The 17,200-nt window shown below is 37.9% G+C and overlaps 1 protein-coding gene across 1 annotated transcript in view; it reads left to right on the plus strand.

Moving 5' to 3' along the window:
* Positions 1–17,200, plus strand: part of LOC124173952 — a 346,527-nt gene that overhangs the window by 212,063 nt on the left and 117,264 nt on the right. The window contains exon 4 of the mRNA XM_046553116.1: positions 8,098–8,231. Within this exon, the coding sequence (XP_046409072.1) occupies positions 8,098–8,231 (134 nt within the window). The remainder of the gene's footprint in view (positions 1–8,097; positions 8,232–17,200) is intronic.

Genomic DNA, 17,200 nt, shown 5'->3' on the forward strand with positions numbered 1-17,200 from the left:
CCCCTTTCCCCCACCCCCTCTCCCTATTTCAGTCCGTGTTTAACCCTCACCCCCGCTCTTTCAAGCAGTCCTTTTCCTTTCCGATAGATGTCCTCACAGTCACAAGCCCTGAAGACGATGGACAACTCGCCCATCGAAACGTCGGCCGAGATGGAGTTGGAGAACCTGACCCGGAGGAAATCCCGTGTAGCCTTCCACAATTCAATGTACCCCGCTAATCCTCTCTTTCTTCCCCAAAACCGCCACCTTCTTTAGCTCTCGTCTCCTCACCCACTTTAACCCCGCCCTCCCCTGGCTGGTCAGATACCTAACCTCACAGGAAAAACCCTCGTCCCAAATCAAGGCTGCCCCCCTCCCCCCTCTCCCAATTTCAGTCCGTGTTTAACCCTCACCCCCGCTCTTTCAACCAGTCCCTTTCCTTTCCGATAGATGTCCTCACAGTCACTTGTGTACTTTGTGTATAAATGTATGATGCATGCAAGATCAGTCACCTGACGATGTAACCAAGTAACCCGGGTCGTGACCATAATTAAATAACAGTGAACCTTACAAAGTTTTATTTCCTTACTTCCGATAAATATCCAGGTTTATGCTGTAAATTAGGAGATGGAACCTCTTGAAGCTTATTGATCCTTGTTTTGTAAAAGAAAAAAGTTTCAAAACTTCCCACCAACCTATGCGACCAAATATTACAGAAATATTTACTGAAGTGGCCAGAGGAAGAATAAACCTATTCCCATGATGACTTGAACGTGAGAACGAGATCAGTGGGTCAATAATAATCTGCATCTAATCATGCAAAGGAAGATCTGAGATTCTTATTCGTGAAATGAAGATACGCTTTTCTAAAAAAATATTTATTATATTTTGAGTAATATTGATTGAATTTTTGCAATCGGGACACTTGACCAAAATTAAAATCACATAAGTACAGTTCAGAATCGCAGCATGAGTGTTATTTTACTTAAGTTTTGCTAGCTAAAGACAGATAAAAAATAATATGATTTTGGCGAGTGTAACGACATTTTTCAGCTATTAAATTTAATTCCTAAATGTGCTGAGTCCGGCAATATGCCCGCTAGAATGCCAATATCTAATCATAGAGTGTTTGACGAAGCATAACTTACGAATGAAGCACAATATAGTCCAAAATAAAACATAAGAAAACCCATGTCACCTTATTTCTTAAATTTTAGCATCAATAACAAATACTATGAATGACCTATTTGCTTACGTGTATTTGGAAGATTAGGCAAACCTTAGTTCCGGCATATAAGCTATAGCTTACTTTGAAAATCCTGTGCCTATACAAAATGCTGCAAAGAGATGAAAAAATACTTATCATTCAAAATAAAATCCCTTTTGGCCAAATAAGTTCTAGTCTAATTATTAATATTGATGTTTATTTCATAAAATATTGAAAATTAGCTAAATAAATGAAGCTAATGTTATCCAATAAATTTCCCTTGTATAAATGGATGAATCAAGAGGAGAGAAACAGACTTGGATTATTATTGCAATAGATTGGAAAACGACATGCCATGTACAAAAATCGGACGTTCACTTGCGTAGAATGGTTTGGAAATTCAACATTGTCAACGACCGGTGAATGTGAAAAATAATGCTAAAAGCGAAGCTTCAAATTGAAGAGTGCGCTTCGGAGACGCGCTCTCCCCAGCCTCTCCTCCCATTGGTGGAGCCCCGAGTGACCCCCGCCGTCTAATTAGCGAGGCCAGCAGCCGAACATGCGTCGCTCCCGTTTAACTGCCCCCAACCCAAGAGGGACCGACCCCCAGCGATCCACCCTTCGCTCGCTGCTATTCTAATGGTAGAACCAAACGCAACTGACATGGATAATACGATTTTCCTGCTAATTAGGAGATACATCCGATGGAACTAAAGAAAGTTGCCAGCAATAATTTCTACTTTACACTTTAAGAACTCTTGTGTGCCTTCCCCAAATTGAATCATTCCTTACTCACATTTCAAACATTAACAAAAAATGAATCTATGGTTTAGGATGGGGTATATGTTCACTTGGCAAGAACTATGAATGAACAATTTTTTGACATCAATGCTGTGGTTATTTCAATGTAACAATTGTTTTATTTATTTAGTTAACACCAACAATTTATATTGAGTTATACAAATGAAATAAATTATGCAAATATAATATAAAAAAATAATATCATAATAAACGGATTCACCGAAAAATGTGCAAAAAAAGACGAAGATTTAAGTGAAATGAAAAATGGCTCATCCGATGAGAATTCGGAAAAACATTTTTCTCGGAGCAATCTCACGGAATTGTTGTCAGTAATCTTTTCTTTTCCATCTCCTCAAGATCACTCGGGATCTTGAGTCTCAAGGCAATGCACCGAATTCGGGTTCTTGTGGATGAGTTGGGAAACGGAAAGGTTTTAAAGGAGACGAGAGAGATGTCGAGGGCGCTCTCCGAAGGAAAAGACTGCATCAGCAGATCGAGGGTTTCTGTGGGCAGAGGAGGATTAGGATAAAACGGGAAAAGGTGACGAAGAGTCTAGCTTCGCTTTGCTGAGTAGGTGCACCATCATTGGGACGTGGATCTGTTCATCCTAAAAGACATATTTCGAAAGTTTTAATCTCATCATTTATTAGTTTATAATTCTAACTGAGAATGCGAATTAGTTATACTAAATTCATTTAATCGCATTTGACAGCTAAAATAATCTTACCTTAAATCCTTTTTCCTAAGATATAACATACAATAAATGTCAATAATTAGTACCCATGAAATATCAATGAAACGGTCGTAAATTAAATTATAATGAATAATTTGATGCTAGACCAACCTCTTTCATGGAATGGTAAATGAGTAATGCTGCAGATGAGTGTATGGCGAAATTAGCTCTTGAGAGCTCACGGATCCATGATGACCATCTGAACATATAGGCTATAATTATTCTAGAATAACTTTGAAGGATATTGATCATCGCAGGAGGACTCAACTCCACTTTTGATTTAGAATAGAATAGAATTTTATTGTTCGAGGACTAGTGTCCTATGGAACAGGATTACAATTTAACCTTTTTTAGTTTTGGTGCTGCAAATGGACAATATACCAATTATTTGAATTTCATACCTGCGCATTACATGCCAATAGATACATTCGTAGATATTCAGAAAGGAGTATACATATGTTAACATAGACAAAATTCCAATTTAGATGACAGTGAAAACATGCTTAGGTATTTATACAAGATTATACACAAGGGAAAAAAATACAAACTATAAATTATGCATCTCTTCTGAAGCTATATACACACACGTGTGAAATATACATACATACATATACACTTATATATGCACACTTTCTTATTATTGTTCTTTGGACAAGAAACCAAATTATTTTTCATTCGGTGTGCACAGAATGTAACACACATACAAGAGTATACCCATGTCAACATTAACAAAAAATAAATTATACACATCTTCAGAAAATGAAAAGTTACAAATATACCAACATAATATATATACACTTATTATTATGCATTGGACAATGAACCAGATCCTTTTTCATTTAGGTTTGCACGGAAAGTTTGAACATAAGTGAGCTGTCATAAGCCTTTTAAACTGGTAAATGTTATTAGCCTTAACAATGTAATCAGGGATATCATTCCATATTCTCATTGATGTATTTAGAGGGGATTGCAGGAACGAGTTTGTTCTGCATTTTGGTATTTTAAAACGTCTCCGCGCCCTAACAACCCTGTCACAATTGCTAATGTTGACCATTATTCTTTCGTATAAATAATCAGGAGTTTTGCTTGACAATAAATTAAACATAAAAATAGAATACAGTAACTTTTTTCGTTCTTCAAGTTTTAGCCACTCGATCTTTAAGTAATAAGGAGTAATGTGTTCATGTAATGCCACATTAAATCTTACACCAGCGTTTAACAATATTTGCATTTCATTGGACAATTCATTAGTTAGATCAGACATTACCAGCGAGCAATACTGAATATGAGGAAGGTACAACGATTGAATCAACTTTTTGCGCAATTCAAGAGGTATTAAATGCCTAAAATGCTTAAGCTGTGCCAACGTTTTATAACACTTATTTGAAATATGTGCTACTTGTTCCTCCCAAGTGAGTACATTGTTAAGAGTAACTCCTAAGTTTTTAACAGACTGAGAGTATTGAATTTCAAAGCCGTCAACACAAATTTTAGGTAATGCATCAAAATTAAGTGTATTAATAAATTGTGGGGCGCCAATTATAATCCCTTTCGTTTTTAGAGGATTAATTTTCAACAAATTTTCACGGGACAAATTAAAAATACGGCTGATATCGTCATTTACTTATCAATGCCGTTAAGCAGGTGTATTGGATGGCAGCGGATATATATTTGTAAATCATCCGCATATAATTGATACATAGAATGAATTAAGGAACAAGGCAAACCCTTAATAAAAATCGTGAAATGTAGGGGGCCAAGGATTGACCCCTGCGGCACACCACAAGGTACATTAGAAAAACTAGAGAGTTGGCCATCACTACCTTTAACTGCTTGTTTTCTCTCTGACAAATAAGATTTAAACCACTTTAGAACAGGTATAGAGAATCCAAGTTTTTTTCATTTTGAGTAGGAGGAGGTCATGATTGACACAGTCGAAGGCCTTGCTAAAGTCAAAGAGTACCAAAATAGTAACTTCCTTATTATCTTTGCCGACACGGATATCTTCTGTTACTCTTATGAGAGCAGTTTGAGTACTGTGGATGCTGCGAAAACCAGATTGATATTTATCGATAAGATTCCTTTCTGCTAAAAATTCAATTGTTGAGTTGTACACAAACCTTTCTAGTGGCTTAGATAAAGTACACAACAAAGATATTGGGCGAAAGTGAGAGAGTTCAGTGGGATTGTGGTTTTTTTTGATAGGTTTGATTACAGCCGTTTTCCAGGTGACGGGAAAGGATGAAGTTTAGGGAACAATTGTAAATATTTAATATCACTGGGAAAACTACTGGCGGAATATTTCTTAGCGTTTTGTTGTCTAACCCATCTATTTCGGCTGAATTTGATTTGATGCAACAAAAATAATTCAACATGAGTTCAGGAGTAAAATAAGGAAAAATTTAAAGAGGTTATCACCGAACTCCTGATTATCTCTAGGGTTAGTATAGTTAGAAACAAGGGGGCGTGGACCTGTCCCTGACAGGCTGGAGGAGCTGATGTTAAGTGAGTCAAGAAAATATGCGTTTAACTCCTCAGCAGAAAAATTCAGTTTTTCATTTTCTTTTCGAGTCTTAACTAGCCTTAGCAGTCGAATCTCCTTCCAGATTGACCTTGAATCCCATTTTCTGGAAAAGCATTGATTATAATACTCGCTCTTCTTTTTTTTCATAAGACCTAGGGTCGCATTTATGCAATTAAGGTAATTCATGTTGTGGATTGCATTCACGAAATCAAAAACACGCTGCCAAAAATGTATTTGGAGCATATCGTTCAGCCTCTTGTGCTAACGTTAAAAAATTTGGTTTCAATACCAACGTATTGATATCAGATTCCTAAGAAGGTTTACATCTGCATAACTCAATATTTTGTCATAGCGGTGCAAAATGTGTTTATTGAATAGAAAAGCTTCGAAAAATTAGGCATGCATAGTTGAAAAATTCACTGTTTACACTGGAACAACTTTGACCTATTCAAATTTGAATCCCTCTCTTCCCTGAACAAGATGATGGTTGTATTCGGTGGAAGCAAGTTCTTTCTCGGAGCAAGTACGCAATCGAATGCGTTCGCCAATATTTAGCGGAGATGGAGGTTGGAAGGAAAAAGGCGAGGAGCGGAGAGAAACTGTAAAGATGAGAGGCGTCAAACAAAGGGAAGGATGCGTGTAAATTCCCCAAAAAGTTCGAGAGCATCAACGACAAAGCGCTAAGTAAGTCGAATTGCATTACGTTTAAATGCGATTTCCTCCTCCCAGCCAATTTTTCCCCTGTGACCTCATTGAGGTAATATGGCTTAAATGGAATGAAATTGCACGTTCGTCTCCAAAAGGTGATACGAATGAGTAAAAATTCTCCAAAACGTGCGTAAAAAAGTTCATTATTTACAGTGAATAAACTGTGAGAGTATGCTTCTGAGGAAAGTAAAATATGAATCAAGTTTTTCTTCAGTAATTATCTATTGCCCTCCTTATAACTCAATACTTGAATTACAATTATAAAATTATGATATGATAAAATATATTAGTACTAAAAATTAAGTTAACATGTATCATAACAAATAAAATCTATTAATAAAATTCATTCCAACATAAAAACCAATGGAGTAAGAAAGTAATGAATCGAAAAGTCAACTAATTATCAGTTTCATGGATAGCAGACAATTGCTTATACCTTTAATTTTTTATCAGAGCCCGACCCGGGTTTCAATGAATTATCATCATCTTCACGCGCAAATTATAGTTTAAAAGAAGATGATAATAATTCATTGAAACCCGGGTCGCGCTCTGATAAAAAATAAAAGGTATAAGTAATTGTCTGACATCCAGGAAACTTATAATGGGATACCACAAAGTAAAGCAAGAGTTAGTGAATTTTTTTTCAACTAAATATCATTTCAAAATCACAATGTGCCAACGCATTAGAAGTCTTCCGATTGGAATGGAAAATAATAAATACTGCTGAGTAAAATAAAGTAATGCTGGATGATTTTTCTTCTACAGTAAAAATTCGATACCGTAAACTTTTTGCAATTAGTTGAACTTGCATATTCATTCTTTCAGAATTCTTTTTGAGAGCCATCCGATTATTTAGAAACTATGCTAAAAGTGCAAAAGCATTTTTGCTGATTTTGCAGTAGGCTAGGAAAAAAATTAGGTCTAAAAAAACTAAAGGCATGTATTCAAAATCTTAAGAAAATCATTATCACACGTGGTTTCAACTTTTTGATGAATTATTTAACCAATGTTTGGTAACATGAGTTAATTTTTGTAATTTAAATAAAATAGTTAATGCTAAAATAAAATAAGTATTGGCTATCGAATGATACGTGAAATATCAGTATATTAGAGTCACATTGCAGGAGGAGCTCCATCGCGCCCTTAACACTTTTCGCGAGAGATAGGAGGAACGCAACAGCGCGACGCTCTTAACGGTAAAAAAAAAACGTTTTCGGAGAATTCAAATTCTGGAATTAAAAGTTTAAGCTTAGATTACCTGTCCTCTAATTATTACTCTAATTATTTACTATTTTACTATGATTTTTAATTGAATCGAAGGTTTCAGGGAGCTTTATGACGATCGCACTGCATTGAAAATGATTTGTAAAACGCATCATTATTCTCACAATGATTTATCATTATTTCAAAATGGTAAAGCTGGAGGAGCTTCAAAGGTCTTAAAGTTTATTCTGCTACACTTTTGGAGGGAATATCTGTAGATTATTTTCGTTAAGTGGTATCTGTAAACGCCATTTAATGTTATGTAATGTAATTCTGGGCTCCCAATGAGGATATTTGTTCTAAACAACAGATATCCATTCAGCATTATTGAAGCTTAAATTATCTCCAGTACACACTTCAAATTATTGGTTTGTGGGACCTATTTATTATGGTCTTGTATTAAAACATGCCAGCGTTGGTTTCCAATGAGAACATTTTCCTATAGGCCTTTTATTGACCTATAGTACATCTTGATGCACCAAGTAGTGCACCAAGATCAGCCATCAATGTGCTCTCATCGTGAGTCTGTTTTGGGGTGAGTTTTGACATGCGGTTTCAGGTCCTTTCTACGTCTACGATGCTATACATATTTTGTAAATCCGCTTAAAAGATCCTAATTAGCAGTAATTTTAAAAAACTGTGGATGGGACATGGATTAATGGTGCTATTCGCAGCCCATGACTTAAGTGGTACTTGAAAATATTTTGCGTACTGCACACAGCCCTGCGTTGTCGAAAATGAACTTTCTTTGGTTGAGGCATATTTTCTGTAGACCTCTTGTATTTTGTATTAAGAGCTTTTGCTATGATCTCTTAGTGATATTTTTTGCATGACTTGATGTGTTTGAGCTTCGTTTGACTTCGTCTCTTGTCTCCTTCGCAGATTACCCGGAAGGAAAGCCTTCGCTGAAGGTGGAGAAGAGGCGCTACGGAGTGGGGGACACGCTGCGAGCCAATTGCACGGCGCCCGCCTCCAGCCCTGCCGCCAATCTCACGTGGCTCCTCAACGGTCGATACGTGAGCACACGCTTTCATTAATCACGAATTCGTGTCGCGTCTCCAAACGTCCCTTTGGGGAATGTTACGCCCCCGAACCCAGAAATTCATGGCTCGCGTCCCTTGCGGATGTCCTTCCAAACCAAGGAAGAAATATGCAAACTAACTGTGGCAATTCCTCAAAATAGCGGTGTCATTTGTTTTAGTGAAATACTTTTGACTTTTGGTGACACACATAATGGTTATTGGCAAAAATCTTTTGGCGGTGGGAGATCACGGGGCGATAAGAAATATACTTGCATTTAGAAAATTTCCTGGTGGAGTTTATGCGGCTGAAGGTGTAGAATTATTTTAAATAACAGATATATTATCAACAGACTTTTTAGTCATCTATATATTACTGACGGGTCATGGGGATAGGCAAGAGAATTTCCAATATGCCTGTTTAGATGTCCAATTTATCTGCTTTAGGTATCTTATAACATGTTAGAAAAATTTATTATTGGATTGGTATGTTGGTGTTTTTAATGCATTCGTCTTATTTACGGTAAACATCAAATTACCTGGATTAAGCCGATATTATCATTTTTTTAGTTTTGAAGGAGACAGAAACTCATAATCTGCATATTTTGAGCAACTTTATTCATTTATCAAGAAGAGGACACATTATTATATTCCAGTGTGTAATGTATTCTAATAAGGCTAGATTTAATTAAATTTAGTGTTTGGGTGAAAGGAGTACTTCTAGAAAACCCCAAGTAGATGAGAAATGGATGAAAGATGCTAAAATTAGTATTTCTTTACGTTTATCTTACTTTGTGAACCTAGGAAACTCTCCCTGGACAGTGTACTTGCTCTGACTGCAAACTTATGCGTCAATTTGAGTGTAAAATTAACGTCATGAATATTCAGAGAAATTCACACTTGTGTCAACTCCTTGCGCATTTAATGTGCTTTCCGATTTCATTGCATGAGCGCGCAAGGAATGCCTCATTTCGAATGGCCTTTCTGAAGCATCAATTGAATGGATAATATGAGCGTGTACCTATTAAGTATGCATGAATAAGAGCTGCGTTTCACAGGTTTTAGTGTATAATGAAAGATTATTTACTGCACTGAATAAGGAAACGTCTTTGTAAGCAGTCATGCTCTTTGGTGCTAAGATACTCACCGGGTAATAAATTGGTGGTGGAAAAATCATTTGACTCGCCCAGTGAATGGATCCCACTTCTCCCAATCGTAGTTTAGGTTTCCCATGTCCAATCCCAGTGATCATCTTTCAAAGAGAATTTCACACCAGGTTAACCAAACAAGGTGCTCTGGTTCCCACTCCACACCATCAGTATCATTTTGACTAGTAAATTATAATTCAAAAGAAAGAGCTTTAATATCCTTGCGAATTCCTTTTCGCCTTGGAAAGTTAGTTTCTTTTAAGTATGGATCACTGCAAACTTCTCTGTAGTTGATTTTGTTTATCATTTTTTGACAAATAAATGCTGCTAGTTGCTACTGCATCCGAAATTTTTTTTTATCGAAAAATTTCGTTATAAACTTGATCTTTATTATCATTTCTGTAGCAGGTTGAGTCATACTTTCTTCTTTCTGGAGATAATAAATTTTATATTTCAAAGCGATTGGCTAATAGTTCTTTCAGATTTCACATGCCTTAGTTTGCCTGTCCTCAACTTATTGGAATTCACGTGATGGGCAGTGTTGTCATTTGGTATTCAAAATATCTTTTTTATGCTCTCCTTGAATTCATATTGCACATTTTTTGTTGAAAAGGGAAGTGTTGGCAATCTCCTAGAGCAGCAGCAGCAATCTGCCTGTTGATTATCTCGGCTCGCAAAAGAGGGCCTCGAGATACCTTTTACGAGCTGTTTGCCGATTGTCGGAGGCTCTCAGAGTCCGAGGAAATAATTTGGCATTCGATCCACTCCAAATAGCGCCAAACAGCAACAGCTGCGGCGCCAATCTCATCTACGACGATGGCTCTGCCAAATTTCGTTTTAAAATGCATTGTCTGCGACCTCCAAGCCGGATACGGATTCAATTAAACGGTGCAAGTGGAGGGTGGCACTCGTCGAGGGCTTTTGTAATCGTTAGCTGATTGTTTCGCCCGCATTCCAGTCCCTCTCCGAGTGAGGCCTCTCACATCTTGCCACTTCATTCTCCGAGTGCCGTCTGAATAAAACAGATAAAGGCTCTCGCTCTGCCACCCCACTTTGGCTCATACCTTTTTCGTGTTCGCTACGACTTTGACAGTTTCGTAGGTAATTCTGTTTGACTCACAGTCAGTGATGTACTTAACCGTCAGTTTTTCATTATTTCTGAGCATGTATTGTTTCCCGCAGGGAAGTTTTTACTTTTTAATTGCTTAAGAATTTTGACACTCAAAAAAATTATTTTTAGACAAAATTTGCGGAAAATATTTTCTACGGTGGCTTTCATTTTTTACCTTTATCTAGTGAAGTTGTGTAAGTATTTACTTTAAAAATACTACTGTTTTGTTTGAATTCTTCTCTACAATAATTTTCCACTAATTACTGTCAGCCAAAAAATTGAATTATAATTTATTCCTTGAAACGTCGATTGTTTATTTTTAGTTTTTGGTTATGAAGTGGTTAGAAGGTAAGTATTTACTTCAAGCTCTGCTAAAAAGCTGATGCAAATGCCAATTTCACCCATTTGAACAGTAACTCAATTTATAGCGTCGTTTAAATGTTTTGCTAAAGAAATAATTAAGCTAATCTTTTTCACACGAAGGCTTTTTTTAAACAATTTAATTTTAAAATTTGCTAAAATTTTAATTTCCTCAGAAGAGAAATAAGGGCGTTAAAAGTATTCCGTCCGCAGTTCCCATATCTCCAAAGCTTTGAGTGAATTCGTCACCGCTGACAAAACCAAGTTCAGGATTGAGTGAAAAGAATTCCTCGAAAAAATCACACTTAGGTGATGAGATGGATGCGCTTGGTCCAAATTAATGGAAATGAATATTCGTCATTGCGCCAGCTGTTTTTTCCGAGTTCCCTCGCCTGTTTGCACGGGATGATTTGATTACGACCCTTGGAAATTAAGGGAAAATAGTGGAGGGAAGACAAAAAAAGCTGAGGAAAATATATCCAGAGGGAAAGAATTCTGAGCCCAGCCATCGGTGGAATTCTTTGCCCTTCCGATTTTTACGGGAATTTAGTCATTAACTAAACCTAGATAGTTTTTTTATTATGGTGATTGGTTCAAAATTTGGTACTTCGAATAAAAAACAGGTGCTGCTTCTTTTTAAGCTAGAAGAATGTTTTTGGGATCGCAAAAAAAGGAATTTTTATCGAATGATTTTATTGTATACCCAGCAAGTCATACGTGTGAGAGCCTGATAGACGTATGACGGATGCAGCTATAAATATCGTTTGATGCATTTTGAATGAAGGTTTGATGAAGGAATTCAATGATGACATTCCTTTGGACATACCGTCACGAAAACTGATCCGGAGTTTTATGTTTCAACTAAAGAGAGAAAATAATATATCCTTCAAAATGAAGTAAAATTTTCTTTAATCAATTACAATGGTTACCACATATTTCAATATATTTCATAAATTTTCCCGGCATCATTCATTTCCAAAAATTTTTCATTTCAAGGTTTTTGTGCTTTTTAATCTTTTCATGACAGACGGTATATAAAATACCGTTGACATCTTCACTAACAAGGATTAGGCAGTAATGCGGAGCGCTCTTTGGTTAAAGAAAGGTATAAGGGGAGGTACGCGGTGGGCAAAGAAAGCAGAGGACAGAGGGAGGCCCTTGATTGGCCATTCAATTAAAACCAATTGGCTAATGGCAGTGGGTAAGAAGCAGCGCGTCACACATAAACGGGAGGCTGGGAGGACAAGGGGGGTTGGAGTGTTGCAAGTGGTGGGTGGAGAAAGGTCACGTGGGGGTTAAGGGTTAGCGGAAAACCTCTCGGAATGGTTGTGATGTTGAGACAAATGAAAACGTCATAAGTAGTCAGGAAGGAATGGAAGTGAAACAAGAGCTTTTCGTTTGAAGGAGTGAAAACGTATCAGATGCATTTTCAGGAGAGAGAGGGTGGAAGTTTCAAGAAATATTTAGGTTTCAAGAAATATTTAGGAAGTTAAGGTTCGCTATGATTTTTAAATTTCCGGAGAATGATCCCTAAAAATTCATGTCAATGTGTTAGTTGAACTGAAAAAAACTTCCTCAATTTATGAACCGCTTTTCTTCTCATTGTCCTTGCAGTGATGTATTAAATAAATTTTTTTTTCTTTGATTTAAACTAGTATTATTTTTCTTATCTATAATAGACTTTGCGTAGGGCATGTCCAACTTCAAAGCTGCATTAATATAAGATAGAACGCTGAAAATCTAGTAAGCTCTACTCAGTCTCAGATCAACGTGTGGTACAGATGATGAATATTATAATAGTAATATATTATAGCGGATGCCTACAATTATTTTGCTGCTTCTGTGGATGATTTTACACATTTTACAATGGTGTTTCTATTGAAAACAAGAGGTGAAGTCATCGACATTTCAATTGAGCGACTGCCATGGTACAATCCTGAAATATGCTGAAATTAATTATTCAACTCTTCTTATCGCAAAGTATATCATGTTGCTGAAATATAAAAAATTGTTGGTCTGAGGAATAATGCGTGTGTCTCCTTCTGGAAGTAGAGTGGAGTCCTCCCTCTCTACTACGCGGGGCAGCGAGGCTCAATTATCGCATGTATTTTGGTCATTAGTTAAATCAAATACCTATAAGTTGAGTTTCTCGTCAAGGGGGTGGGCGGGGAAAATGTTTAAATTCTACCACATTTTGAAAGTAAACGGTGGATATTTGTTGTACAAATTTTTTGGACAATGTACATTTCACAATGGTGTTCCCATTTAACAACAAGAGGTGAAGTCATCGACAAATTTAAACAAAGTCATGCCAGAGAATCCAATTATATTTAAATATAGTGAATTTTAGATGTGACAATGGAGGCGATTATATGTCTAGTAAATTACAAAGATTTTGAAATATAAAAGGTGTATAGATATCACATACGGTTCCATGGAGTCCTGAAGTGAACCGAGTGACAGAGTAGCTAGAACATTGATGGATGAAGCAAGAGCGGTGCCAATAAAATCACAGATGAACGCAGCTTTCTGGGGAGATGCTGCCGCAGGGTGAACACGCCTACCTGGCAAATAGTTACCCAAATGTAGGTATAGATAAAACTCCCAGTGAACTTTGCACAGAAATTAAGACTGATAAGACAAATCTAAGAAAATCTGAATATAATTACTACGTACCAAAAGAATCACGGCAGAAATGGAATGACAATGGAGGAAATATTCTTATGATTAATATGATGTGGGAGGACATGCGCTGTGGGATCCTCAAAACTGCAAATCTGTGAAAGGTTGAAATTCATTTTTCTAGGAAATAATTAGAAAGTACGATGTACCAACCATTTGATAGCCGAGATCAAGATGGAGAAATTCAGCAAAAAAAGGAAATGATAAAATCGAAAGGAAAAATGTGAGTGTGAATAATTAGGTGGGAAGTATGGAAATAGTGATAAATACTGAAAACAAAAGAAAAATCAGAAAAAATAGGATAGAAATCAATCAAGAAAGAGAAAGAGAAAAAAGAATCCGTAAAAACCTGGGTAGCGAAATGATCATAAGATGGACTGCCCCGAATAGGTTTGACAGTGCAAGGATGTTAGAAATAAATATGGGACGGTTGGCAGGTAGGAAAGCGAATTGTGAAATGAGCAAACCAATGCTCCAATTGATAACTAGGAATCGCTTTCCAGGATTATTTTTTCACTCTCCACAGACTGCAACGTTTTTGGAGACTGCTAACTTGGAGCATGCACAAGGTGATTCATTAGGTGTGGAGGTGGAATAGATGAATTGGATGATTGGATGATTGGATGATGGAATAGATGAAAAAAGGGGGGGGGGGTCTGATGATGTGAAGTTTGGGGATGAGGGAGTAGAAGTGGGCGTGGTCTTTCCAAAGGTTGGATGTGAGAATGCGAATGATTCCGATCGCAAAGCATCGACTTCCATTCCCTCAAGACAATGCCGTGTTTCAGTAGTGATTGATTAGCACCTTCTCAGCATTGGGGGGGGGGGGGGCGATGACGCGTGGCCCTCCCTCCCCCTCACCGGACACGCGTGCGTGAATCTGTGTGGTGGATGGCGGCGGCTTGGTTCCCGTCAGGGTGTGATAGACTCCCGCCGGAGAGCTGTAATTTTCTCAGGTGTGACTGGAAAAGTGTTCAAAATGAGAAGGAAAGGGAGTAAACCCTTAACTTTGAAGAATTTCATGACTCTAAATTTCTCTGAGCTTATCTTTTCTCTCGTTTTAACTTTACGCGATGGAGAATAGCTCAAAACCCACGCACAATACATCAATTTTTCCCAATACCAATGTCTGTTTTATCCTAGTTATTACGACGAAGTAAACGAAAAAGGTCTTTGGCTAAAATCAAATGGAACAGTTTTGTCAATGAGATACTGGGTAGATTTATCTTCGTTCTATCAATGGACATTTGATGGTAAATGTGATGTGCGAAAAGGCAAGTAAGCGGGTTAGGAGTTATTTTCCGAAGGTAACTCGTGGGCTTCGTGTTTCATATCATACTAAGGCAGTGCAGTTATGTACTTTCTTGAAATAAAATTATGACTTCACTGTTAAAATCTTGTGGTCACTTTGATTGATTCCAATAATTGTTTTACTTTGCGAAAAACTCCAAGTAAGACTGTGAATGTAAAGAAGAACCATAGAAGTGCATTTGTGAGAGAATGGCGTGTCTGTTTATGAACATAGTGAATACGAAAAATAAAGTTGAGGATCTTTTTTGCCCCTGCTTAGCGTCCGTTCCTAATTACAATCAATTGGCAACAATCTAAGAAGCCTACTAAATATAGAACCGAGAACTGGATAACTTGAAACATTAACAGTTAGTTTGCACCTTGTTGCCCACCACGTTGAAATATGAAACGCGATGCATAAGTCTAAGAATTTCCGATCGAGCCACACTTCTTTGGGCCAGTAAAAGTCGTTTTATATAGTATTTGTGACATTTCCATTTTTCCATGATCACAATGGTAAGTGGAAAAATGGCTGTACATGAAGTACATTCGGTGAATTAGAGAAGAAATGTAATGTTTTCACCAATTTGGGAAAAGTATCGTACAACCAGAATTGTTCTTTGGAAAATACGCTGCCTCCTAATTTAACTCGCACTCGAGCTACGATGGTGAACGAAAAAAGATCAACATGTCCGAAGCGTGCGTGCGTGTCCCTTCCCTCCTGCGCACCCCCATCGAGAGGCTCAGTTATGATGGCTTTGAAAGCACGCGTGGAAGAGAGGGAAGAAGGAAGGAAGCGCTTTATACGGCGCAATGATTGAATGAGGGATGCGGGCGATAAAATTACTCGGGAGACGTCTTTAAGGCGCGAGCGGCAGTAAGGCGGCAGGCTAAGGGGGGAAGTGTTCCTTACGATTGTCACCACTCGTGGACGGGAGGCAGCTATGGTTTCAGGTGGGGGAGGAGTGCCTTTTCTGTGGGATGGGGGTTGATTGCAAGGGGTGGGGGGTCCGTGGAGGGGAAAGCAAGCAGGCCGTGGGGTTATGTTCGGGCCATATGCGACGAGGACCCAAGAGCCCCTGCCTCACCCATTCCCTTCCCGCGGAGACTAGAGACATCTGGTGGCGCACGGAGGGAGGCTCTCACAGTCGGTAGCAACAGAGCCGCATAAAACTACAGGAGGCAATAAATAGGAGAGGGAGGGAGCTGTATGTCGGTCGGGTGGTGTGAGGGGAGGGAGGGAAGGGGTGGGGGTGGATGGGAAAAGAGGCAGGAACGTTTTTGTCGGTCCGAAGCTGATGACGCGATATCGAAATTCTTTCACTCCACTCCCGTGACTTTCTAGGAAATTGTTCGGAACTAATTGCGTTAAGAGGGGGAGGAGAGGTAGGATTGGGATCTGGGGATCTCATGAAACAAAAAGCATTCTGGTAGGAAGGGACGGGAGAACGAAATAGCATTAACGGGATACCAAGGGAATCGATAGCATTGTGTTTATTTAAAATTATGGGTCGGTAATAGAGTCGCGCGGGTTGTTTGTTTCAGATTATTTTATGCCTTGATATTCCCATCAATGTTTTTTAACGTGCAAAATCAATTTAATTCAGGTACATTCCGTGGCGAAGCGTAGGTAGTACTGCGCAAAAAAGAAATATCAAGGTCTGTTGATGGATGCGGCTATTTTAATCGAAACGGAGCGTTTTCGAATTCTGATATTGCCACAAACTTGAATGACACCATCCGCGCACGCTTTAATTAATTGTTTTTTTTCCTCAGTAAATTGCAACTCCCACTATGTAAGTAATTAGTAGCTTAAGTAATATGTAAAAATTGATGGCAATTTTTAAACAGATGGAAGATATGGGTATGCATAAACATGCATACAACATTAGTTTAACTGGAAATAATGGCGTAAATCAAGAATTCCGAAGAAACGGTACAAAATATTCTTTTATTAAAAATTAATTCTTGAGAACCTAGTGCATGCATTCCAAAGAATAGCACGTTTGCGATATGACCTCGACGTCGTCTTGAAGGAGCCTACCAGGCTGCGCTATATTTCATGTGAAATTGTTTTATTCAATATCTAATAGACACGTTATTGCCGTTCAGATTTACATTTTGGTATTCAACGAAGAATTACAATGAGTAAAGTTATTCAAATGGGGCATTTCTGAGTGCAATTGTCGATGAAATGCTTCTACAAATGCGGAATACCATCACTTCACAGGTGTTGCAATGTTGCCATCTGTGAGCGACGGAAGGAGCACAGGTGTTATTCTGCTTTATGTCCATCAAACTGTAGTTTAAGTATCACAGTTACTAAGAGGATAAACCTCTCTCACCGTCGTCTGAGTCAAGGAGGCGGCTCCTTG

This window comes from Ischnura elegans, chromosome 2 (genome assembly GCF_921293095.1).
Source record: "Ischnura elegans chromosome 2, ioIscEleg1.1, whole genome shotgun sequence".
Taxonomy (NCBI): domain Eukaryota; kingdom Metazoa; phylum Arthropoda; class Insecta; order Odonata; family Coenagrionidae; genus Ischnura; species Ischnura elegans.